Source organism: Patiria miniata, unplaced genomic scaffold (genome assembly GCF_015706575.1).
Source record: "Patiria miniata isolate m_02_andy unplaced genomic scaffold, ASM1570657v1 HiC_scaffold_6, whole genome shotgun sequence".
Lineage (NCBI taxonomy): Eukaryota > Metazoa > Echinodermata > Asteroidea > Valvatida > Asterinidae > Patiria > Patiria miniata.
In genome coordinates this window covers 3,043,544-3,068,874 of record NW_024037073.1, presented here as the reverse complement: position 1 = coordinate 3,068,874, position 25,331 = coordinate 3,043,544, and the positions used below count along the sequence as shown (strand labels likewise).

Here is a 25,331-nt window from a genome sequence, read left to right as displayed (position 1 = left end):
CACGTCGTTGGATTAGACAAAGAACGAGTTAGAGATTTATTTAAAGTGACTCAAAATCAATTTAATAAAGCACTAAAAATATACGATGACCACTACAATAAAGGCGGGGCCGAGGGTGTAGCCCTAAGAGGTGAAATAGAGGTATAACTCGGTGGTTCGCTTTCATAATGTTTATTTACCGAGAATTTGAACTTGTAAGTTTTTCAATAAGAGATTTTTTTTCTTTTGCCAGCCGTTCGTCTACCCGTTTTTTAACTTCTTTTTCAAAGTCTGTATCGTTTTTAATCTTTTGAAGCTTTGTGCTGGTTTTTGTTCTAATTTTCTGCTTAAGCTCGTTAAATTTGGCGAGCTCTCTCGTAATCAATAAGAACTCTTCGTGCGATATATCTCCGTCGTTGATGGCTTGAGACACGTATTCTTCAATCGTGTTAAGTTTGGAGTCTGCTAATATTTTAATCTGGTCGTGCTTTTTTAGCTTGGCGGATAATCGCCTAGACGCGATTCTAAGCAGAATATCTACACCAAAAGCGCCTATAAACGTTCCTTCTAGCACCAATCCAACGGGGGCTGATATAACACCCAAGAGAGCGGGTATACTGACAGCCCCCGCTACAGTCCCCAATCCTTCTAATCCTATCTCTACGTAATTAATAGTGTCGATCATTCTCTTTATTTTTTTATAAGTGCGCTCTCGGTGGTCTCTCTCTTTCAAGATTAAAGATCGAATCTCTTCAATCTTTTTAAGTCTGTACACTTTTGTTTCTTCGTTACTATTTAATCGGAGTACATCTCCAGAAATATCAGGGTATAACGCCTTACCATCTACACTCATGTTTTTAATATAAAAAGATTTTAAAATTAAAAGATCTCCAACTCTATCATTATACTCACACCCTTGTTGTTGATGATCTGTCCTTTTTCACCTATGATCGAAAATGTCAGTTTGTCGATTATACCATTTTTAAGTTTTTTGAAATCTTCGACTCTATCAGGCTCGGGTTTGCGCGTACCCACGGGTACGATTTTTAAGATGTCGGACGGACGGCCATCAAAAAAGTTTTCACTCGTACTTAATTGCGGGCAGCGAATAAACAAAAATTTAAACGGATTAATATCGTAAGACCCCGTATATACCACTTTGGGTATCAGTCTTCCCTTGGGTAAATTAAGTAATCGAGAGACTTCTCTGTTTAAACGCAATTTGAGATTGACGTCGGTTACCACCAACGTCACCTTTTTAGATTCTCTAAATATTCGAAAACTTACCCCGGGTATATAATTTAAAATGAAATCGAACCAATCGACGTCGTACCACCCAGGTGGGATGGTGACCGAACCGGTGACTCCGGCTGGTAACGGCGCTAAAAGACTCGGAGAAATAAAATCTAAATTATCACCAGACACGACAAGACTCCCACGTATTGTTATCCCAGCATGTCTAATTACTCTCGCTCTAGGTTCGCTTATTATACCTTGGATATATTCTAGCGCTATCTTTTTACCTTCATCGATGAAGTCTATTCTATCAAATAAAGTTGTTATTAAAAGTATAATCGTATTGCGTTGTACGTCGGTTAGTGTTCTTTCTTGACTTTTAGCGTGTAATTTTATTTGTCTTTCAGATATTTGGTTTTTTTCTTTTTCGATCGATTCTAAAGCAGAGTCTAGTCTATCTTCTTCATACGCTTCTATAAGATCGTTTATAACTCTATTGAAAGTATTTTCGTCTCTAATTAAAAAGTCGTAGGGGTACTCGGGTACCAATTGCGCAATAAAATCTCTATCTGTTCTTACTTCTAGATCTGGGTTAACCCGTTCGTAACTTCTACTAGTATCACCAAGTCTTTCAGCGGGTCTCCCATCTATTTGCGTATACCAATCAATCTCTGTGGCGCTGGAAATATTAAAATATCCGGGGTTAAACATTACCCTTTTTACGCGTACAGATTTTTGACCGTTTAAATTATCTACGACGTCTTCTAATTTAAACGTCTGCTCATTTTGAAACAAGTGAAACGAATGCATTTATTTTAAAGTCTTTTTATATTAAAACTGAAACTAAAATAATGGCTGCTTTTATGTTGTTAAAAAAGCAGATACAATCGATAGCCGATCAGGTAACGAGACAAGTAAATCAAAATGTAGCTAAACGACAAGCTACCACCCCAGCGCATGTACTAGACAGTCCGTATCTCACTGGCGAACTCGAGATTACGGTCAACGCGTCTAACACGTTTTTAACCCCGTTTCCCGACTTAATCTCGGACTATAAAATATCTCGCCTCAATACCAACGATGCTGTACTTCGTTGGAAAATAGACCCCATGTCTTTTTATCAAAATCAGTTAAACTTTGCGATCTATTGCGCTACAACGGGCTGTGGTGTTGGAATCGATATTTTAAACTCGAACAACCGTTACGTTAAAGCCTTATTTAATTTTCATCTATACTTTACGGTGAGAAGGATATTAAACGACATGGCCGTAGCAATACCGGGAGAAGACTCGTTTGACGCTCTCAGCAACACCTATGATCGTGGAGCATTTACCAACATCTGTCGGACGTTTGCCATCGATCAAAATAAGTCTTTTAAACAGACGAGAGATCAAAAGACTTATGGCTTAGGTCGGCTTTTTCTTTGGAACGAAAAAACAAAATCATTTTTACTCTTGCCGTTAGACTATGATAAAAACACGACCACACTCGACGATTTTATCAACCCCACGGGTGATAAAAATTGGGGTTTAGACGATCCAAAAAAACACGATGCTTTTTTTAAGCATTGGAAGGGTTATCTCGAACAAGACGACATCGTCAAAATGGCTTGGTTAGATTTTATACCCGCCAAGAGTTCGTTTACCTCCGCGGGAATCATAAAGATCAACGAATCGATCAGATCTTACGTGTACGCTTTACTCGGTGCGCAGGCTCAAACAAAAACGAGCGTATTATCACCGGGCACCGGATTAGACGCTCAGAGACAATTTAACGTCATCGTTGAAGATATCATCAATGCAGTAGACGACATGGAAACGAGTATCGATCAATTTCAAGACTCTTTGCAGTATGCCAGAACGCCTTTAAATTTTGTCGTGAAACCGGGGTTATATTTAATTCCATCGGATATGAACTTGAGGGTTGGAACGCACGACGGCTATAACAACAATCTTCAAATCGCTACCCAGAGTATGAACACTGGTTTGGTACCAGATTTAAACTCACAACCTCAACCGGACGACTCTTTTGATGACACCGATGACGTCGCGCCACCAACACCCCTAGAGCCTATGACCGATGTTGTATCACCAACACTAACACCAGCACCAACACCAACACTAACACCAACACCAACACCAACACTCACACCAGCACCAACACCTGCACCAACACTAACACCAACACCAACAGTTTTAACCCAACCCACGAAACTACAAACTCACCAAGACGAAAAATTATCGTTGACGGTAGGAATATTAGCTATCGTTGGCATGGGTATTTTAGCTTACGAGGCAACGCGATAAGTCACACTCTAATCTCACAACACAAAAAAAAGCCTTACCAGCACAAAGTTGGTAAGGCTTATTTTTTTGTTTAAACTTGATTACAACTATTACTACCATCGTTTTTGCAGGTACGCAAACACCAAGGCCCCCACACCCAAAAACAAAGCCCACACGTGTTCGGCCAACCACGATACGGACTTACTCAGCGCGTTAAATATCCAACTCAGTACGCTGCCTATGATACCCGGCAGAGCACCCAATGCGCTCACTCCGAGTTTTTGAAGAGCAGATGCAAAATTAGCGAGTTGTTTTGAAATCCACTCTTTGATACCGCCTTTTGGTGGTGTTGGTGTTGGTGTTGGTGTTGGCGATGGTGCGGGTGGGGCACCAGCACCTCTCACGCTAGCGACGATGCTACTCACTATCGTGCTGATGGCTAAACTCAAAGCGGCTAAAATACTCACTACGGTCACACCTTGTTCTCTAAACAGAGTTCTAATCTTTTCTGCCAGAGTCGTGTCGTTGCCTAATATTTTATTAATCGTTTCTTTGATTCTAGCGATCTGACTTTTGAGCCCTCGTTCGTTGGTTTTTGCGGTTTCTAATCTGGCGGATCTTTCGACGTCTAAGTCGCTCAATTTATCGTTTAACTCTCGTCGTTCTTCTTCGCTGATCCTATGATCACCTAATTCATGTTCGGCATCAAATATCTCTTGGTCTAGTTCTGTGAGACGCGCTAAATTAAGTTCTAGGTTACCTCTCAACGTCTGAAGACTTTTGTCTAAACCCTGGAGTTCTCTGTAATTTAATCCTTCCGTTTGAGCGCCGGTGTCGCGTTGTAAATCGTCTATAATCTCGGTTACCTCATCGGTGGCTCTGGGTAGTTCTGTCATGGGGATACTCTCGGGTTGTACCTTTTCGAGTTTATCTTTTAGTTTGACAAGTAGTGTTGGTTTATAGTCAGCGATTTTGAGGGTGTCGCGAATAAATGCGGTACCATATTTATTTTGTAAGGTACTTAATTTGTAATATATTCTTTGACCACCTCGTCTATAAGATAATGGTTCTCGACCTTTATATGTTTTAACGTATAGATTTCTGTCTTTACCAATTTCAAAATCGTTGGGGTCGATAAACGCGGGGTCTATATTATTTTGTTTGTAAAATGAATCAACATCTTCTTTTATTACTTTTATAGATAATCTGCTTATTGTTCCCGTGCCGAGGACGCTTTCTGTGTCTACCGGTGGTGTAGTAGTATCAAAGTCGTCATCTACATTGGTCTCTGCTACATCATCATCGTCATCGTAATCGTAATCATCAACAGGGTCAAAGTCAAATCCTCCCTCATCCATTTATTTAATAAACCTATTTAAATTATGCCGTTTTCATTATACTGCCCGGTAGTATACCCTGGGCCACCAACCAATTTTGCGTGGCCAGAGCTCCACTTATAATACCCGTCAATTTACCCGCATCTTCTACGCTTAGTTTGCTTAAATCCGGCGCTTTCATTTTGAGTAGTTTATTTCCTACCATGGCGTATCCCATCGAAAGACCCGATATGACGGCTCCGTGATAAATCGTATTAGCTATTCCGTTGGTGTCAAAGTTACTCATCGTTTTTAATATAACAGTTTTTAAATTGCTGGTTTAGCTACAGACCTAAAAGGTCTGATCTATTCCATGTCTAGCGTTTTGGGGGCGCTGGGTGTAGTGGGTTGCGTGACTGCCGGCACTGGCTGTACGGCCGGCGCAGTTGCCTTACTTTTTAGTAACAGCAACCCCACTCCTATTATAGACGCTATAGCCCCCCACATCACCCAAGAGTTGTAGTCTGGTGAGCTCGTAGCTTCGTCCGATGTTACGTTCATTTTTGCTAATTTTAATTTCATCTGTCTATTGTGCTCGGCTAAAGCTTTACCCTGCTGTATTCGTTTAGGATTTTTAGTCTTGGTCACTCTCGTTACCGTCGGTGACGACGTTGTTTTTATCGGTTGGGGCGTCTCTGTCTCTGCTGGTTGAGCTGTGATCGGTGCTGTCGCTGCTTGTTGATCTTCCATTTATTATATTAGGTTTATTAAATTTCAAATGTTTTGTTGTGATAATCGTAGCAACTAGGGGTGATATTAAAGTTCCGTACTTGTAACAAACGTCGCTCAACATACCAGCCATACTCGCGCTTATAATAGGATCGGAACTCAAGTCGTTGGTGAGTTCTTCTTCAGAATCTATAGTGACGTTATAGCCTAAAACTTGTACGGGTGTAACAACGGCTAACACTCTCGAAAATAAACTCAAAGTGTATTTACCAACGGTTTTAACAATTTCATTTCCAAATTTAGTTTCGTACAGATGATATAATTTGTCGAGTTCTTTGCTGTCAAGAGCTTCGATATATTTAACGGTGTATTCCTTTCCCAAGTACTTTCTAGAGTTTCCGGCTGCTACGACACCGCACAAACGATCTTTATGTTCTGCGTTGTGATCTTGTTCGTTCGTTAAAGTCAGTTTTAGGTCCTCCATTTAATTAGAAAGGAATTTAATTTTGTTGTAGCTGTTGCAACTTTGTTACACAAGCGAAGGTACTCGTAGGTGTAAAACGATAAATTAATCGATATGACGATAATAGCCAAAAACTGCAAATACTCGAATATTGCTATCATTTACTAACAGCAAAATGTATTTTGTTGACGTTTGTTGATTAACAAATTGTAATACCTGTGTAGCTTGTTGAATAGGTTATTACTCAGCTAGGTTATTTTAGTTAAGCAGCTAGGTTATTTTAGTTAAGCAGCTAGGTCATATTTGTTGATGAGCTAGGTCCTATTTGTTGATGAGCTATGTTATTGACCTACTCAAGTAGCTCGTAACTAACTGGAGGTTCGGTGTATACGACCAATTTACTATATTTCACATCTCTTAAACGTCGTTTTATATAATCTCGTTCTTCAATGGGTACGACGTCATTTTCGTCTAACGCTTGATCAAACGATGTTTTATCTTTGCAGTAAAATAACGCCAACCAAGCCGTGTTTTCTCTATAATCTTTTAAAACGCTGTTGTACTTTTGGGTCAGTAACCAACAGCTGTGATTTATGTGTCTTCCGCTAAACGCCATCTTGCTTAGCGCGCACGTCTTTTTACGATATTTAATCTCTTGATCCGAAGAGCAATCGTCCACGATAAACAGCGTGGCAACACCTTCGAATATTTTACTGTAAAAATCGATCGCTTCGTTGAGCGTCATCTTGTACAAATCCGGATCGCAGAGGTATACCTCGGGATCTGCTTGAATCCACTTTCTTTCGATGTACGTTTTGTTTTTAAATATGGTAGGGCAAATGATGACTATCGCTTCAAATGTATTTTTATAGTCTGACTCTAACAGATCCAAAATCCATTTGGTTTTACCCGAATTTGTTTTGCCGACGATTAAAGCGCAATGCGGTTGTGTCATTTTAACTTAACAGAGATTTAAAATTCCCGTCTTCCAAGTTCAATTGAGCATCCATGACCAAAAATACGTACATCGTGAGGTCACCTTGACTTTCGGCTTCTCTGTTAAATTGAATGTTGATGCCTCCTCCGTCTCCGAGTTTCCTACCGGATCCGTGAGCGGAGTTGTCGTCGTTACTTCTAAAATCGAGCCACAGACCGTACTTGTCTTTTAGGTAGTCTCCGAGGTCAAAACCCGTCAAATTTAAGTCTTTAGCTACTCCGCGCCCGCTTTCGGTATCGCTGTCTCCAAAGAACTTGCTAATTTCGTTCCAGTGTTGATACTGAAACATGCCTTGACTGTAGAGTTGATTGGGTTTACCTTCTACGGTCACCGATGTTTTGGTTAGTTTTGGATTGTAAAATCGCTGCGGATTTTTGACCGCGGGATCTTTAAACAAAAACAAAATACCCTTGAGACTCCTGATGGGTTGATTGACGCTGACGTTCCAAAGCGTGTCCGATTTGTTGACGGATCTAACTTCTAGCGAGTGGATTTTATCAAACAGATATTGCATTAACCCCTTGTGTTTATTCCTGATGGTGATAGCTAGGTCTCTGTTGGTCACCACTTCGTATTCGAGAGACAAGTCTGAGATAGAATACATCGCCGCCGTATCTGAACTGTTGACTACTTTTTCGTGATCGTTAAACTTTATCTCGTACGTCAGAGGTTGTTTTAAACCGCTGGGGTAAAAAGGGTGATGCGAAGTCAGTATGTCAATGTCTAGGGGAATACAATATCTGTTACCATAGGCATCCGCGATAGCCTGATCTTTACCGCTGTTGGCGCCCGCGTTAGCATCTCCAGCCCCAATTCTTAGTTTAGACACGTTTTCTTTTTCTATGCCCGAGTACGCCATGTTTCGAGTTGCCGAGCTGTTGATCCAATTGTCTTTAAAGTTGTGATACACGTCGGCGTTACGATAACTTATAATTTCGTGACCTTGAAGCCTGACGCTGATTTCACTGACTAAATTTCTGGCCAAATTGCTAAAAATGGTTCTATTGTCGTCGCTTCCACCGTCGAGTTCTAAACTAAAAGCTAATTTACAAGTGCCGGGTACGATCACGTCGTCTACGCCCAATTGAGGAAACTTAACTCTCAGCGTTTGCCCCGCCGATATACTACTAGGATTGTGGGTAATGACCACCTCTTTTCTCTCACCCTTGATAGATCTGGGTATTTTTAATAGCCTGCTGGGATTGAGCTTTTTTCCATACGCATTCATTTTATTTATACGAGTTTTAAATTTAAAGATATCTGTAAGCCAAGAAGCCCACCAATAGCGTTCCTCCCGCGATAAACGCCAGTTCTTTTTCTATTTGTTGGTCGCTAGGCTCGTAAAAATCTTCGAGTTTGGGTTCGCGGGGTAACTCGACGTTTTCTCCGGTCATTTCGTTGTAGTAACGCAACGCTTGGTCTACGTTGGAAAATGTTTCTTTAGAGGCATTTTGTTTTCTGATACGTTCGTTGAGAAAATCGAGTCGTTCTGTTCGTTCTCGTTGCCACTGATATTTGGCGGCCGAGAGTTGTTCTGTCGCTAAATCGTGTCTCTTACGCTCTTTGCTGCCATCATCCCTTAGACTTGAAAATAAAAAGTTTGAACCTGTAAAAGCTAAGGCGTTTATGATCGCACCTCCAACCATCATAGCAACAGCTGACGCCATCTATTTAATGTATAAAGCCTTTTAAAATTATTATTATAGTAAATGATGGATAAACTTCAAAAACTGTATTATAGCCCGAGCGGTTATTGGAGAGGTGAAAGCGCCGTCGACCATTTACACGATAAAACCAAATTCGATAAAAAGGTAATCAGAGATTGGCTTAAAAAACAAGCGATCTGGCAAATTTATCTGCCGGCTCCTGCGTATGTACCCAGGCCTACGAGTACATCGCGAGAGTTTGAAACACCAAACGACTTTCACCAAATGGATGTGCTATACCTACCCTGGGATAAAGTAAAACGCAAGACTTATAAATACGCTTTGACGGTTGTCGACGTTGCGAGTCGATACCACGAAGCAGAACCTTTGGTTTCTAAAACGGCAGATTCCACCCAAGATGCTATCGTCAAGATTTACGCGAGATCGCCTTTGAGTTACCCTAAAACGTTGAGAGTAGATGCCGGTACCGAATTTAAAGGTGCATTTAAAAAATGGATGGCTTCAAAAAACGTCGAGATTATCGTCGGTGAACCCGGAAACCACCGATCGCAGGGTATCGTAGAAAGATTTAATCGAACGCTAGCCGAGAGACTGTTTGGTCATCAGTACGCTCAAGAAATGTTAAATCCCGAGAGTAGAAACACGCAATGGGTCGAGCGATTACCCAGCGTGATCAAAGCTATAAACGATGAAACGACGAGATTAATAGCTAAAGCACCGTCAGAGGCGGTTAAACTAGAACAGGTCCGGCAATCGCCGGCTAACCCCGTTAAAACAAAAGAGCAACAATTACCGCAAGACGCCATGGTTAGATATTTATATTACCCGGGCGAGCAAGAGGGTGGAACCTCGAGAAGAGCCACGGACCCCATTTGGAGCGTAGACATTTATAACGTGGAAAAAAGAACGAGTCAATTTAAAATGATTAACGGTAAAAAAGTCACGACGGGTCCTACTCTTTATTACCTTCAAAACGGTCCAAAAAGGAGTTTTGTGAGACAAGAGCTTCAAGTCGTACCCGAGGACACGCAATTACCGCCTAATTAATATCTAGATTACGGTGACCATAAGCGAGCGTGTGTATTCCATCCGATAAAATGTACCTCTTGGTATCCAACGGACTCAACGATAGTTTATTTTGAGATATGGTGTAAAGGATGTGATTTTCCGACCGAATGTGAGTCATCGTTTCTGTTTTAGATTTATTTTTAAAGATGCAGTCGTAGTAGTGCCGGTGTTTTAATTTTTTGTCAGTGACCGATTTTGTGACCCCCTTGGCTTTTTTAAGAGTGATGTTGTTGTCATCCGCTAAAATCGAGTACATCTTAGGTCTTATGCAAACGGCTTCTTGAATGACCTTACCTCCAAACTCGTCTTTAAATTTACCGATCACTTTCTTATTGGTTGGATCGTACAACTCGTGATCCAGATTGTAATTTGAAAAGTCGTAGTGTTGCCCGTGAGATTGCATGTCTTTGTATATGTCATCCGTGTAAACGACAATCAACAGACTGTCCGTATCCGTATACATCAACCTGATTTGATCTCCGTACTTGTCTTTCAATCGGTTGTAATAAAAATCGTACATCAGCGTCTTAGAGAGATCTAAGATGCTCACTCCGCAGTAAATGGGTTTGTTTAACAAGGTTTTAGTCTTGTACGTTTCGACAAACGACAGGTTACATTCTGAAAACGGCGTTGTTGTTTTATAGCTCGGTTTTTGAATTATTTTTTTGTATTTTTCTTGATCGCTCTCGTTATTGTCTCTCAGTAGGTAACCGTCAATCCTGTTTCTGACGTTTTCCATCGTCTTACCAAACACGCTGTTATTCATCAGTTTAAAAAAGTCTTTCTCAAAATCAGAGGTTGCTTTGGTTCGGAGTTGCGTGTTTTTATCGATGTAAGATTTCATCCAAGGCGCTTGTTTAAATTTTAACACGCGATGCACCTTTTTTAATTTCAAACCTAGATTGAGGTATGACTGCAACGTAACGTAGTGCAACACGTATTTTTGTTTTGGATTAAGCGTACACGTTAATTTTTGTACGTCGCTACTAGGTTCGGTATCCAATAAGTCATTTTGATAATCAGACATCCAAGCTTGGGGTATGACGATGTTTTCTGGCGCTAGGGGATAATCGTTGTGCTTTGCGTGTAGATCGTGCGGGTAATCGAGGTCTACTTCGAAAAAATAACCGGTGTTGGACGTTTTCTTAAGCGTTAATATTCTTTCTTCGGTAAACGGTTTCGAGGGTGTCCATTTAAAATCGCTGTACGGTAGATATTGACTCATAGCCCAACCGTACAGATTGTTGGCATCCAGATAAGCGATATAACTCGAGGGTTTGTTTGAATCGTAGTCATCGAGATATTGATTATTGGCTTTGTGATGTCTCATTCCACCCACGCTCGATATGCCTCCTCGTTTTGCTTTTTCAAAAAATAAATGTTTGTCTACGTCTTGCAATAGTTCGAGTTTAACTTCCGAGTGTTTTAATAGAGCATCCCACGACAATCCGGGTGCGGTAAAATAATTGGCTGGATCTAACCCGTAGTTTGTAATGCACGTTCTTCTAAAGTTTTCAAATACGCCTGCAAGTAATAACGTATCGGTCGTCACGTACAAGTCGTGATATTCTCCTAGATTTTGTATATTAAACTCGTTCCACACGCGTTGAGCTCTGTCGTAGTCTTGTTGCGATATATGTTCGTCTTTTAGTCTGCTGTAAAACTTGCCGATGGGTGGTAGGCTGGTCTCTTGAAACTTATCAAACGAGTTCATATATTCGTAGGGATAAATTCCTTTTTGTAATAGCAAGTCAGGATGTTTAAAATGCTTTTTGAGTAGCTGAAACGACTCTTTTGGGCAAGCTTTCACTAATTTATCCAACGACGATGCCATAAAACTAAACGAGTCTAAAAATCGTAGATTTCCTATCGAGAACGAAATATACTTTTCTGAATTTTTAGCGATCACTTGTATTTCTGTTTGACTATCGTATTCTGTCATTCCCTGCATGATTAAATGCGCGTCGTAATTTTGTAAATTGTGAAAAAAGACTGGTATCGGTGTACAACCGGGTTTAATTTGTAGTTTGAGGTTACAATAGGCGTGTGCGGCACCTCTATATTTACCAGTGACGTGGCAGTGATCTCTCACCTTTCTAAATTTATTAATGCTCTTTTGGCAGTCGAGACATTTAGACTCGATAAATCCCTTACTATTTTTGTACTGATATTCTTTCTTTTGTTTTATCGTCTTGGGTTCTCTGGGTTTCTGGCACTGACAGTTGCTCGAGTAATTGGGATAAATTGGTTTTTCACAAATCCAACACGCGTTTGTTTTATCATGATGGTCTTTAGCTCGCTCGTTAAATTTCATGGTTTGGGGTTTTTCAAATATGCAATTAATATCGCTTTGTAATTGTAACAACGTCGTTATAAATCTAGTTGAAGCGTCTTTGCCTCTATAAGTCTCTTGATACACATTTTTACCGTCGCATCGGACGACAACTAGCGAATAACCGCTAGCTTTGTGAACGTTAATCTTTTTTGTGTTTGTCTCTTTGTCTGAGTGAGTAGGTTTAGATGTTAGTGTCTGTGTGGGTGTTGTTGTTGTTTGTAATATGGATTCAAAGTCAGCATAAATGACAAATGGTGCTTTTTGTTTGTGTCTATAGTTTTTAAATTCTAATATCGGTACGTCTCTTTCGCCCGGTTGTCCGTCTATGTATTTTGGTTTACCCATAGGAAATACAATCTTTGATGGATGCGCATCTATACCCTTACAATCGGCGATATGTCTGTCCAATTTGTTTTGATTGGTAAAATGGCATAGACATCTTCTACAAAAATATTTCTTACATTTATGTTTTGTAACGTCGTACATCAACCTCGTAAAATATTTTATCCAACAATAGTGATGCTTGTCACCTTTAGAAATCAAAAGCAGATCGATCTCTTTTGCCCCGTAGTTTTTAGACACGTATAATGGATATATCTCACCCTCATAACCGTATACGTTTATCGATAAATTATTTTGTCTTTCTATCTTGGGTATCTGATCGACCGGTGTCGGAAAGTCAACGCCTTTAAAACTGAGTCCGTCGTCTTTGGTGTAAATCGACGGTCTGCTTTCGTTGATTTTATATTTAGGATTATTTCTTATTTGATTTTTTACTTTATCCGTGTACAACCCAAGAGCAGCTCTCAAACACCATCTCAAACACTCGTCGTCTTTGTTTTGTACGTTGATCATCGCCTGTTTAATTTTAAGATGTTCGGGTAGGTTTATGTAAGAACTACCTCTCGCTGGATTATATCTGTTGATGTTGATGTATAACGCGAGTATTGTATCGACTGCCCAACCCGATCCTTGATTCGTATACCTTTCATCCTTTTTGAATAGCTCTTCGATCTCCTCTTTTAAAACCTGTTTTATTTGACTTTGATTTAAAACGGCTTTCGGTTTGCTATAATGAATAGCTTCGATCGTTTCGATTGTACCATCCGGTTTGATTTTTCGATACCTTATTTTTAATACAAGCTCTACTTTTAAACCTCTGAGCTCTCTCAATTCAGACTTGATTTTATTGACTATTTGTTCCTTGTGCGAATCAAAAAACTTGATTAAATCGTGGTTATAAAGTCTGGGATTTAATTCCCAGTTTCTGTAGTAATTTCTAAACCTTCTCGTTTCTCTAAAAGCTGACTCTGTAAAGTATTCGGGTTGTCTGTATGTTTTAATCGCCGAGAGTAAATCTTTTTTCAAAACTCGTCCTTTATAACCCGTCGGTACGTATTCTAGATTTTGTTCGTCTACAATCTGTTTGAGCTCATAAAGTTTCTTTTTCCTCAAGTTTTTAAATTGACTTTCATAATTTTTTATCCCCTCGATGTAGACTTTACGAGTAAGAGAAACATTTTCATTGTGCGGTATATTATACCGCTGCACGTAATCACGCAGCGTAGCTTTGTTCCATTTAGAATATCCTTTGACGGTCGGTCTGAACATATTACTCTCCATTTTATTATAAGAAATATAATATTTTTTTTCTCATTTTTTTTTGGAGGGCGATCAATTATTTCATAAACCATGAGAGCTTGACTGTAGTAAAAATTCCCAAGGTCACGTGGTGGTGACTCACACATTTTTCAAGGTCGCGTGGTGGTGACATCATCTCATTTTAGCGACGTCAGATTTTTTTTTTTTTTTTTTTTTTTTTCTCTCCCGGCGTCAGATTTTTTTTTTTTTTTTTTTTTCTCCCGACGTCAGAGATATATTTTTCTCTCTCTCTCTCTCTCTCTCTCGGCGTCAGATTTTTTTTTTTTTTTTTTTTTTTTTTTTTTCTCCCGACGTCAGAGATATATTTTTCTCTCTCTCTCTCTCTCTCGGCGTCAGATTTTTTTTTTTTTTTTTTTTTTTTCTCCCCCACACCCGGCGTCAGATTTTTTTTTTTGAGATCGGGGGATTCCCCTATATTTTTCCCCAACTATTTTTAGAATCGAGAGCGGCGTGCTCAGGCTTGCCGCAGATTTTTTCCATTTTGCTCCGGTTCCCCCACCTCCCCTACTACTCCACCGTACTTGTACATCTTGCTCTGATAAACAACACTGCAGATTTGTGCATTCATGCATAATCAGGCATACTTCATATCGCACACAATCTCAAGAGTGGTCAATAAGCACCATCTACTGTTCTTGCACCGAGTCAATTGGTCAAAGAAGCACTGGGTACCGTAAAATACCTGCGTGCAAGTGTGGTACCACCTTAGTGATGGCTTACAATTTTGAATGCAGGGATAGCAACATATTGCAACATTTGCTAGTGCTGTAATTTCAGAAATGGATGGACTTGGGGGTTAGTTTTTTTTATAGCAAATATAGTTACACTGGCCTGTTCAAAGTTTTGTGTTCACAGATGCTGGAAAACCAAGTACAGAAACGCTAAATTCTTGTACTCTGGCTCCCTGACACTACTTCAGATGAAACAGAGCAATTCATAGACGTCTGGGAATTGTCAGGTCTGGGAACCAGACTAGCTGGCTTCCACCCGTTCAAACAAAATGTGGAATAACTAAATTAAGTAACTTGGGGCCAGTTTTTGAAAAATATCAGTTTTTTTCCCAATGATGGTCAGAGTTTGAAATTGATACAAAAAAATAAATTTTTCTTGAAAAAGACAGAACTCCGGGTGCCATGATTTCACAGGATGCTTTTGACTATTATTCACTTACAGTCAAGTAAGGTATTTCCTAATAATTTGGGAGTTTTGTTTTTTAATGTTTGCAAATGTTGTGTATATTAGCTTTAATGATTTCAATCAAAATACCTTTTACGTGAATTCACTGTACACTATTTCTGCTTAGAACCTCCATAAAACTTCACTCAAATTCGTCAATAACACACTAAATCTACAACAAGACCAAAACAAAAGCAGAAAATGACATACTTTTTTCGCGCCTCATTAAGCTCCGTGGCCAACTCCTGATGGTGATCGCTGACAGAGTCCAAATCAGGGTGGCTCCCTTGCTCGTGATTCAAGTACTGATCATACAGGTGGATAGGGTTCCAGCCCGTCAGAATGTCATACACTATGACACTACCCAGGGAGTGGGCAAAGATGGAGACTTTGCCTCCATTTGGTTCAAAACCCGGGTTACGAGAGCAGAAAAGGGAGTACAGACGACATAACTGGAGGTGTAGGCCTTTCACAATCTAAAAAAAACAAAAAAAAGATTGTAATGTAAATGAATGGATTCCTTCATTATTGTTCATCAACTATTATTTGTGACTGGACTTGTGATTCGCTTGTGACTGGGCCTAAAATGGACAACTACAATAGTGTCCTATTTTCACACAGATTTGTAGCTCAATAGAGAATATACAAATTTGAATATTTACTGTACCTCAGATCTGTACAACGGGCTGGTATAGTACAATATATCCATTCCAGTACTGTTGAGGACGTGGCGTAACCCTTTGAGTTTCTGTGGCGTTATGGCAGAGACGACACCGCTATCTAAACTCAGCGACGATCTCCACTCCACAGGGAGGTACTCGATGCGTTTGGTGCAGGCCGGGCCTGTCAAGTCAGGGAAATGTTTGTTGATTGTTTTGTCTGCTCCTTTGCGCAAACTGGAGCGTAGAGAAAAAGAACAGATGAAGTTGTTTCATATATTTTGCAAGAGGGATGGATATACCATGTGATTTAGTTCAAGAATTAGATTAATTAGGGGAACAATAAAATTTGAACTGACATTTAAGTGTTCTGCATGTATCTACCCCCATTCACAAACACTGTACGAAAAAAAACTGTACAGAAATTGCCTAGTATTACAGCTAGATTGTTGATTTTCATTCCCTCAACCCCCCCCCCCTTTTAAAAAATGTGGCTCCAACCCCTAAAAGAGGCAACATTCTTGTATATTTGTTTGCTCATGATGTAGCACTTGGGTCATCCGTCCAGTTAGAAAAGTGCAACTATCAAACTATTGTTAAAGAGCACTAAACACCCACTTTTTAAAAACATAGCCCTGGCCCTAAAAAGGTAAAAAAAAAAAAAAAAACAGCTACAAGGGGTTCTGCACTTGTTGAGGTATCCATACATGTAGGCGATCCTGAGAATTTCAAAGATTGTACCCAAAAATGCATACATGCCCCCACAAGCCTGCTGACTAGGGACCACTTTTTAGAACTCACTCTGAACAGCTCTTGATAATGCTACTCCTATCCATGATCTGGCCGACACCGTGGACTACAAAGACCAGATGACTGATTGGTGGTGGCTTGTCATCCAACGACGCCTCCTCATGATAGCCACGAACGATGCGATACCCGCTGGTAGAGGCTGCAAAATATCACACATAATTAGCCATTCACAAGTGTATGGCTTCCGACTAGCACCCTAAAGATACCATCATGGATACTTTGTTACATACTTACATGTAGATACTTATAAAATCTGAAGTTCTTAGAATTGTGCATTTCCTAGGTTACAAATAGGCTGTTGTTACATCAATTGATTCAGGAAAAAGTCTCATGCCAGAAAACTGAAGAATTTTAAAATTATATTGAGTCAAATATTTCAACAAGTCAGTGTACCAGATATTATTCACATCTCACCCACAAGCGTCACAGGTCACAACGCATTATCAAGTCTAAAAAAGTAGAATAAATATAAGTATCTCAAAAATATTTTCAGAAAAAAAGTTACCCATTTTTTTCTCTCTCCAAAACTGGGTTCAGATTTGTATTAATCGCTTCATTGCTAAAAGTGAGAGTTTGATATAAAATATATTTTGGAATATTGCGAGTAACAATCATCAATTTCTTTTCTTCTCTCTGTACTGCATATTGTTGAAAAGGTAAATTCCATGTCACAAGATATGGAGGTACCCTGCTGTATCGATTCAAACTGGCTAGCTGACCTTAGCAAGCTCGGTGGATGAGTAGGCAGGAAGTTAATTTGTAGGTCTTATTTTCTTACTAGCTCTCAGACAGCATTGTGTCTTGTTAAAATTACACTGTAAGAATTACATCTCCAACATGAAACATTCAATCCTACAAGATATCAGTTGTGGTAACCTTCCACTGTATTTAAACTGGCCATCAAACCTTGGCAAACTTGGTAGTCGTTTGTGAGGTCAGGGGTTCGAGTCCCAACCAAGAATATTTTGAATATTTTTTAAAAATTACATCATTGGGAGGCAAAACCCGAAACTATAATTTACCTTTGGAGAAGCCAATGGTTGTGCCGATGGATCGTGCGATCCTTGAGCTAGTTGAGTTGCTGTATATAAAGACATCTCGGATGCTATTCCAATCAACATGTTGATCTCTAAATCGCAGCTGCTTCAACACTAGGAACGAAAATAAAAATCAGCTAGAATCAAGGAACCGGTCATTTTCCATTAAAACATCCATGTTTCGTTTTATATAACCTCACACTTTTTAGAGTTAATAAATTTATCTCTTATCAAAATGTCAAGTTGTACAATATAAGGAGTGTCTTCTGAACTTTACAGACTACATATACAGTGAATTGTCACATGCACATAGTAAGGATGAACTTTTATGCGTCTTGCAGAGTGGTCCCAGAGTAGCAGTTAATAACTGTTTACTAGACTGCAGCAAGTCTGGGAACCAAACTTGCCCAAACATACTACCAACTGGGGAGTTGATGACCCGCTCCGTTCACAAGTACCCCCTCACCGGCAAAGGAAGAACAGTTAGGGGTGACCGAACGACGCCATCTTGCCTGACTGCAATATTCTGCCACGAAGCGCGGCCACTGCGTGTACATAGTACAAATCCCCTGGTGTACGTGCGTCAAACACAAGGAACGGTGAGCATGCATCAACTAGCAAAATGGATGTGTCCCGCCCATGGGACGTCGTTGATAGGTAAAAGGGCGCCCTCTTTTGTTGGCGCAAGGAGCCCATAGACCATTCAGGGCACATGATCACTGTACCCTCACAAAGCCCCCTTCAATGGAGAATCATCGTGCATAATATTGCACAACTCAATTGCCCCATGACGAATTATCTGAACAATAGTCAGCACAATGCCTTCGCCATTGAAGGGGGCCTTCGTGATAAGAATTGCTCGGATTGGTCTATAGACAATGTATCTCTTGGAGTACAACATTTTGGTCCTCAAAAATCAAGCAATTTGGATCGCTAGTTGGAACTCCAGTCACACAGTTGACTGTTTTGTAAAGGATTTATTGCTTTGAAATCTGTACAGACTGGGCCAAAAATGCCTGCCACTTCAGATGTAAGGCGAGGCGTCATAAATAAATTAACCGTTCGAACGCGTGCGCACGCTAGGAACGGGGCCTTTTGTTACATCTACCTCCCGTTCGCACGCGTACTCACGGCATCCCGTTCCGAACGCGTTCTTATACAACAAAAGGCCAGTCACGGTCTGTACACACACGAAGAGCTCATCGGCACTAAAAGTATCCGACAAACTTTCTCGTCGCTACAGGCTAGCCCGTACAGTACAGGGGGACGTATAAAAATACGGGCACCTTGAACGGGGAAAGCAGTCCTTTGCAAACTTTACTATCAGTATGTAAAAACCTTGAATATTCGATTTATAATTCGCTGATCGTGTGTACAAGGCCAGTTTATAACATCAGTCAGCAAACTTCTTACAGTGTTTAAACTTGTTTTTGTGAACATTATATGCAGTACCGTACCTGCTAATTTACATTTCCGTGCTTGTACCCAAAAAAAGAAGAAGAATACTCGCACTTCGTTTTACATAAAATAAGTGTTAAACGTCTCAATTATTTTTTGGGTTGGATACGATCTAGTGTAGTATGTCTGGTTTTCTCAATTTTTATTTTAAAACAACTTTTTCTTCTTCGTCTGTTTTCATTTCTGAACTGCAAACGCGTTGCCGTTGGCAATTCGAGAGGATCTTCTGGGCGCGGACGATAACAAGTTTGGCTCCTTGCCAAGTAAGGACAGCGTGGGAATTTGTCGATAGTATCACGCAGTGCAACAGCTAGCTGGGCAGATCGTTATGCAATGAAGGCGAAATTTACCACCAATAAGATAGTTCTGAGTATGTAGCTCACGAATTTTTTTTATTCACTCTTCCGATCTCCGCATTTTCTAATAGAACCTGCATGGACCATACATTTTTTTTCGCCCCGCCCTGCGGCCGACAACGATGTTATTGCTTTTATTCTGAGCATGTAGCCGCCCACCAAATATTTTTTTAACCCTTCCAATCTCCGCATTTTTAATATAACCTAGACCATACATATTTTTTCGCCCCGCCCAGCGACAGACAACGATATTTAAGGATAAAAAGGCATAAATCTTATCAAACTCCTCATACCTGCTCGTGCTGTCTAAACTCTGAAATGTTTTTTTTATTTAATGCTTGCTCCGATATCGGGTTTTCAAATTCCAAATCTGATTTAAATTCCAAACCAAAACGTATTTTTTTTCTGTACAAGTATATACACATAGTTGTTCTTCGCATCTTTGTTGTGCTGCTCCCGTTCTCGCACGCAAAGGAACGGTTGATTAACATAACAATACCCCCTCAGTGAAGCTTGCGCAAGCACGATCTACGGAACGCGTTCTAAAAGCCGTTCGGCACGGGAAGGAACGGGGGCCGTTCAGAACGGGAAGGAACGCGTGCGCACGCGTGCGAACGGTTAATTTATTTATGACGCCTCGCCTAAACAAACAGGGTTTTTCAACAGTTGTTTTTCTGCAAATGTAAGACATTAGGTAGATTTTCTGTGACCAAGACTATTGAAATAGGAAATGTAAACGATATACTGAATAATTCTGGCAAAATCTGGATGACTGTGCACTTTTAATCATGACTTTTTGAACCCATTTTGAACACATGTTTCCCACCTTGCTTGGGTCCCTTCTTCGGTTGTGTTTCCTCGGTAATTTTCTGCCCTCCAAACTCAGCAAAATGCTCCGTCTCTATCTGGGTAGCGATACCTTCCTCCAGTGGTTCTGAGTTGGCGTAGTAGAACCAGGTTCCTCGCATGACATCAACTTTCTCATCTGCGCAAAAATTAGAAACCCGGAATACAAGCTAGGACTTTTTCCCCGCAAAGAGAATGCATTCCATTTTTGCTATCCATATTTTTAAGTGTGCTCTTCAATCAATTGGATTTTTTTCTGTTAAAAAAATTCAAATAATTCTAAAATTAACTTGTATAATCCACATTTCAAAAACTAAAGCATAATTAGACACTTCCTGTATTTTTTATTAGGAACAGCATGAAGTTGCACGGAATTCATTCTCACTATACTTAGTATAGGGGCTAAACTATAACCCGCTGCCGCGAAAACCCGCCACCGCAAGAGGGCGCTATCATGACCAATATCCCTCATGAACGCGTCTGAACAACGTCTAGGCCAATTTGTACTGGTTGTGTAATGCGCGGGCACCTGTTTGGCCTAATGTATGCAGCGCGCATTCACCATCATTTGTCAGCCGCTAGTTTTCCTGTTTACGAAGCGCGCATGCGAGGATTTACGCACAGGTTAAATGAGCATGCACAGTAGACTAGCACACGGGGGTAATGCCTATGCACGAACATCGCCCTATAGCTCGTACTACACGCACAGCAATGTTTTGCCAAGTTAACTGATGCGTTCATATTACTCAAATTTCGGTGAGTATGTATGAGGTACAGTAAACAAATATAACATGGTTTATTTCAGCAATTAGTCGATATTATCTCCTCTCATTATTGGAAGTTGACAATATCGCCTAATCCCGACTATCCTGTATACTATACCTGACCAATAGAGAGACAGACACTTCTTCTCTAAGATATCCACTTCATACAGCCCTCCACGGACCAAGACTCTCTCAGCATCCACCTCGCCGACCTCCCCCTGCTCATAATGGATCTTCCTGTACTTCCACTCCAACTGGCACGAGTCGTAGCCGATAAACGGCACCCACTTCTTGTTGGAGTCGTCCTTGTAGAACCATCGGACTTTGTTGACTTTGAGCTTCTGAACGACATCTTCCTCTTTGCTCTTGGTGCTCCTTGGGGGTGGGGGACGCGGTGGCGGTGGTTTCTTCCTCGATTTGGAGGCGTCATCACCGTTGTCGACCGACCTGTGCTCGTTGCTGGATGGGGAGCTGTTCTGATCATCTTGGGGGATGAAGGGATTATACGGGGGTGGTCTTTGGTATTCGTCTGGCATGACATTATCCTCGTGCTCCATTGCCTGGGGATAGAATGAATCACATATTGGTTTAATTAAGTAAATTAGGTTTGGTTCTTTTCAGAGTAAGAGAGACAGTATTAAAAATCTGAACCAATTTAATATCCTCCAAATTTGGTTCTGCTTAGCTCCGGCAAACAGAGAAAATGAAGGGGAAAAAACAATTATAAACAGTTCTAACACTAACTATTGCCATTTCCTGAGTTTTGATTTACATCAAAAACATCTCCCCCAAAAAATGCAAAATGGGAAAGAATGTTGCATCCTGACGCCACTTTTTTCTTCACGTATCATCTCAATAAAGGTAAGTCATTGCGAAAATAGCGAAAAGACATGAATCTGAGACTGAGAAACATTTCCAATTTTGTTAGGAAATAAACACAAAATGTTCTTGACCCTCAATAGACTTTGTACACAACTGCGGAAGTGGCATCTACATTTGTCCCTACTGCAAACTGCTTACTAGTATTATCTAGTAATACTACTGACTATTCCTAGAACTATGCTCCGCTCACACGGAGCATCATAATTCTAGGAGTAACTACTGACTAGATTGACCTGAGGCTGCAATAATCTAATTCTAACCCCATAGATGTATTGTTAAAGGGTCTGGTGTTTTCGACTCCAGCAGTTCAGTGCTTTTCTAGAAGTCAAGGTGAACATGGTGAGACAATTTTATTTTTAGAAAGACACTGGTCACTGTTCACAATCACAGTGTTCATGTTTAGATTTCAAAATAGTTACATGCCTTCTAATTCTAGAAGCATGGAGGTACCTCCATGCTAGAAGCAAGTTTACATCATTCAGAATCAGAGTTCAGCGCTTTAGCAATTAATTAATTGGACGGTACAATATTTCATTTTGTTTTTAAAATACTTTGCATAACATTTCGAGCACCGTGTACACTTCAAAAATGCATTATTTGGAAAAAAAAATTAATGAACTCATTACTAATTTAATTAATTAATTTAATTTATTACTTTACTTTACAATTATTTTACTTGCAGGCTCAATTATTCATGTTAATGTTTACGTGCTTTAACTTAAAAATGCTATGCATATAAAATTGTAATTATTTTAAAAAGTAAATAAATTTATTAATGATTTAATTAATTAATTTAATTTATTAATTTAATTAGTTAATTCGAATTAATGAATAAATATGTTGTTTATTTAACAAAAATCCTAATGAGCCATAAACAATAATACACATCATGAATGCATAAATTGTTTGCATTACTGAACCCACACAGTCAACCTCATTAGCATAATACTGTAAAAAAAAATGTTTCAAAAAAGGCATTAAGGAATTGTATCACGAAGCACGGTGGTGCTATTAATAAGAGAAAAATCTGCTTTTAAAAATAATGTTACATATCTGCATGAGTTTACCAGGAAAAAAAAAAGTTTGGCGGCTTTGCATGCATGGGAAAAATCTATGTAGCGCGCAAGTTTAAACTTGCGTGCGCAATTTGAAGCATGGAAATTAATGCACGCGCAAGTTTAAACTTGCGCGCAGGTTTAAACTTGCGCGCAGGTTTAAACTTGCGCGCACAAGTTTAAACTTGCGCGCACAAGTTTAAACTTGCGCGGAGGACTCAAATTGCGCTCGACAGCTACATTTCTCAAAATAAAGCCTAACGAGAGGTGACTTCTAATTCTAGAAGCATGGAGGTACCTCAATGCTAGAAGCAAGTTTACATCATTCAGAATCAGAGTTCAGCGCTTGCTCATGCTCTGACCTGGTGCATGATGCCGAAGCTGAAGCCCAGGTTCTGCTCATCCACTGCGCCGTTTCCGGAGTACGCGCTCTCAAATGAGTCGCCAGATGTTGGGAAATTCATTTCATGCTGTGATTTATCTGCACTCACTGCTTCTGTTTGCTATTGCAGTTTCAACAACTGAAGTAAAACTTAACCCAGTGGCTACAGATGCGTTACATATCGGGTTTATTTTTACAAGCTCTACAAAAGGCTGTTTTTTGGTTACGCTTCGTTGCCCGCGTGACTTCTGTGTCACATTACTTTTTTTGTTACACGTCTTACTCCCCTGTACTGTATTGAGTTTCTAACACAAAAATGAAAGAAAGGTTGAGGCACCAGCCTCATTGTTCGGAAACAAATTACAAAAACACGACTATTGAGGGCGCTAGTAAAATATTGCGGTCTCTGATATTGCGGCAATCCGCGGTAGTGAGTGTGTTTTGTACATTCGTACACATGATGACGTAATTTTGTGATTTACTCAGTGGTACATGGTGGTATTTGTAAATTTGTGTGCAATGCATGCAAGTGTAACTTGAAAGTAAGTACGTAATGTGGGGGGGAGGGGGGGGGGCGCTGGGGGTGGAAGAGTGGAAGAGTTGATTACAAATACAAAATTAAAGTAAAGCTTAGTTTAAGCTAGTCCGAGTAACTTGGACCCAACTTATCGCGCTTTTTAACATTTGGACATGGTCTGGCGCGTCCAAATGTTAAAAAAGGCGATAAGTTGGGTCCAAGTTACTCGGACTAAGTTTAAGCATGGAGGAATATTTTAAGCTGTAGCATCCATCATTTGTAATTTGTGCATTATGTTCATTTGAAGCAACAAAAGTGCTCAAAATCTAATGAAGGGTGCTGAACAACTATCTGATAAAGTTTCAGCTGAGTGAATGCTGTATATTCCGAGAAAACAATATTCTAGGATCTCAATTCAAATCAAAGGTTGGTGTTAGCTGGAGTTACCCAGCCCTGAGTTTTATCATTGGGTTGTCCCCGTCACCTAGATGACAACCCAATGATAAAACTCAGGGCTGGGTAACTCCAGCTAGGTTGGTGTAGTCATGTTTTGACTTGGGCCTGAACTCGGCGTCCGAGACACATTCTCAATGAGCTGATTGCAGCCACTCGATGTCGCGCACTGAACTGACGGATTATACTAGCAACTGCGCCCGCGTACCCTTGTGCATCGTGTCAACGCTTGCGCGCGCTTCACCGAATAAAAAAAAACCCACTAGGTCCTACTAAAGGAAGTTTCCAACAATGCGTCTTTAGACACATCTTTGGAAAGGCCTTCTTTCATTGATTTCTTCAAAATGACAGCTTGCCAGAAAGACTAATTTCACAGGGAGTTTAGTTCCCTTACTATCTGTCAACCAAGTATGTTTTTCTACAATAATTACGTCAGTATCTTTTTGGATAGCTGCAAATGATGGACTGTACCTTTAAGCCATTTTGCTAAATTTTGTAACTTTGCATTAAAAATATTATCAATTTGATACAGACTGAATGATTGAAAACTAATCAAACAATTTTTCTTCTTGTTTCTCATTAGATCATCAAGAAAGTCATTGTAAAATGTACATTGCCTGTATGTTGCAAGATTAGGCCCTATTTAGGGTAAGGGTTTAAATCCAAATTATAATTTATAAATTAATGTCACTGACACAACCATAAGTCTGTTGAACTCTTTAAGTTTTATTTAATTTGTCCTTTTTTTCCAATTTCAGGAAACTTACACTTCTTCTGGTGTGGCTATTGATCATCAAAAACTTACAAGAAAACCAGTTTACAACGAAATCATCATGTGGCCAGTCATTCTAGCAGGTCTTCGCACCTACGCTCCTTATGTCACATTTCCTGTCGCCCTTGTAGTTGGAGCCTTTGGGTTTTATGTGGAGAGAACGTGGCGGAGCGACAAGCAGCCGGCCAGGGCAAGCATCACGGAGCAGAGGGAGGAACGTTTACTGGCGTCATATGCCGAGAAAGATTGCACAGATGTCGACAGTCTAAAAGATCGCAAATTTGTTCCAAGGACCGTGTTAGACCGAAATCCACTGAGCAAGTAAATTTGTTGCTTGGGACTCATGTGACATTCACGTGATAACAGTCAACCTAAACTATTTTGTTCCAAAATGACAAGAACCTTAACCTATTTAATCTGACAATCT

General features: G+C 40.0%; 1 protein-coding gene across 1 annotated transcript in view; it reads right to left on the bottom strand.

Moving 5' to 3' along the window:
* Positions 1-23,425, bottom strand: part of LOC119742726 (phospholipase DDHD1-like) — a 28,423-nt gene extending 4,998 nt beyond the window's left edge. The window contains exons 1-7 of the mRNA XM_038218891.1: positions 23,143-23,425; positions 20,962-21,403; positions 20,060-20,218; positions 17,405-17,533; positions 16,374-16,521; positions 15,581-15,809; positions 15,124-15,389 (exon numbers count right to left, since the gene is read on the bottom strand). Coding sequence (XP_038074819.1) covers positions 15,124-15,389; positions 15,581-15,809; positions 16,374-16,521; positions 17,405-17,533; positions 20,060-20,218; positions 20,962-21,403; positions 23,143-23,244 — 1,475 coding nt within the window. The 5' untranslated portion in view covers positions 23,245-23,425. The remainder of the gene's footprint in view (positions 1-15,123; positions 15,390-15,580; positions 15,810-16,373; positions 16,522-17,404; positions 17,534-20,059; positions 20,219-20,961; positions 21,404-23,142) is intronic.
* Positions 23,426-25,331: the final 1,906 nt, after the last annotated feature.